This window comes from Nymphaea colorata, chromosome 8 (assembly GCF_008831285.2).
Source record: "Nymphaea colorata isolate Beijing-Zhang1983 chromosome 8, ASM883128v2, whole genome shotgun sequence".
NCBI lineage: Eukaryota > Viridiplantae > Streptophyta > Magnoliopsida > Nymphaeales > Nymphaeaceae > Nymphaea > Nymphaea colorata.
This window is the reverse complement of record NC_045145.1, coordinates 9,299,871-9,301,289: the sequence shown is the minus strand read 5'-3', so window position 1 is coordinate 9,301,289 and position 1,419 is coordinate 9,299,871. Positions and strand designations below refer to the sequence as shown.

Genomic DNA, 1,419 nt, shown 5'->3' with positions numbered 1-1,419 from the left:
ACTGCTGATCGTGCTTTCCATGATCTCCTCGACTTCAGCGTTTTTTTCTCCCACGAATTTCACCATTTCTTTTCTAACTCCCCACGATTTGGAACCGCACACACTTTCTCCCGTTTCCACTTTTCACTCCTTCACGCACTCACACTTTTCCCACGAGCTCCACACGTTCTTATGAGCTCCTCCACTTGCAATGCCTTTGTCATAAGATCCACTCATTGTTCATCTGTGCGTACAAAATCCACAATAATATGTCTTCTTTCGACACATTCTAGTATGAAATGGAACTTTGTATCAATGTGTTTACTGCGTCCATGAAAAACTGGATTCTTGATCAGTGCGATTGCGGACTTATTGTCCACATACAATTTCACCGCCTGTGGCTTTCTTCCACTCAGCTCGGCCAGCAGTCCTCTGAGCCAAAGTGCTTGACATGCTGACGCAGTTGCTGCCATGAACTCAGCTTCGCATGAAGACAGAGCAACGGTCTTTGCTTCTGCGAATTCCATGAGACTAGGTTTTCATTTACATAGAATGCCATGCCTCCGGTGCTTTTCCAGTCATCGACGTCGCCCGCCAAGTCACTATCCGTGAACCCGATAATCACCTCTTCTCCTTTTCCTTTGGTGTATACAAGACCGAAGTTGATTGTGCCTTTTAAATAACGCAAAATCTGCTTCACTGCTTTGTGGTGCATCACTGTCAGTCTCTTCATGAATCTGCTAGCTACACCGACAGCATACAAAAGATCTGGTCTTGTGTGGAGAAGATACCTTAGACATCCGATGACTCGTCGATACTCAGTTGCATCCACCGATTGTCCTTTGGGATCCTTGTTCAACTGTGACCTTGGTTCCATAGGGATTTTAGTAGGATTGCAATCAAGCATGCCAAATTGAATTAGTACCTTTTTGGCATAGGCTGCTTGTTTGATCCAGATACCGTCTTCACCTTGTGCCACCTCAATCCCAGGGTAATAGGTGAGCAGGCCGAGGTCGCTCATCTCGAACTCAGCCATCATCTGTTGCTTGAATGCTGCGATTGCCTCCGAATCCTCCCCTGTTACAATTAGATCATCAACATAAACTCCGACGATGATACCGGTGCGGTCTTTTCCCCTCGTATACATGGCTTGTTCAAGTGCGCACTTTGAGAACCCAAGGTGCTTCAAGCTTCAATCCAGCCACGTGTTCCAAGCACGAGGTGCTTGTTGAAGACCGTACAGTTTCTTGCTTAGTTTGAGCACCATATGCTCCTTGTCCTTCACCGTGAAGCCTTCTGGCTGAGTTACATAGACCTCCTCCTCAAGTTCGCCATTGAGGAATGCTGATTTGACATCGAAGTGATGAACTTGCCACCCTCGGTTGGCTGCGACGGCAAGCATGACTCGCACGGTGTCGAGCTTGGCGACTGGTGCAAACA

The 1,419-nt window shown here is 47.2% G+C and overlaps 1 protein-coding gene across 1 annotated transcript; it reads right to left on the bottom strand.

The window, feature by feature from the left end:
• Positions 1-391: 391 nt before the first annotated feature.
• LOC116259521 (uncharacterized mitochondrial protein AtMg00810-like) lies at positions 392-1,126 on the bottom strand. The gene has a single exon (XM_031637383.1). It carries the CDS (start codon positions 1,124-1,126, stop codon positions 392-394), a length of 735 nt encoding a protein of 244 aa, XP_031493243.1.
• Between the last annotated feature and the right edge of the window lie 293 nt (positions 1,127-1,419).

What these genes read in the sequence shown, in the direction of transcription:
- LOC116259521 (XM_031637383.1), bottom strand. Translation starts at nt 1,126, where the DNA reads ATGTATACGAGGGGAAAAGACCGCACCGGTATCATCGTCGGAGTTTAT.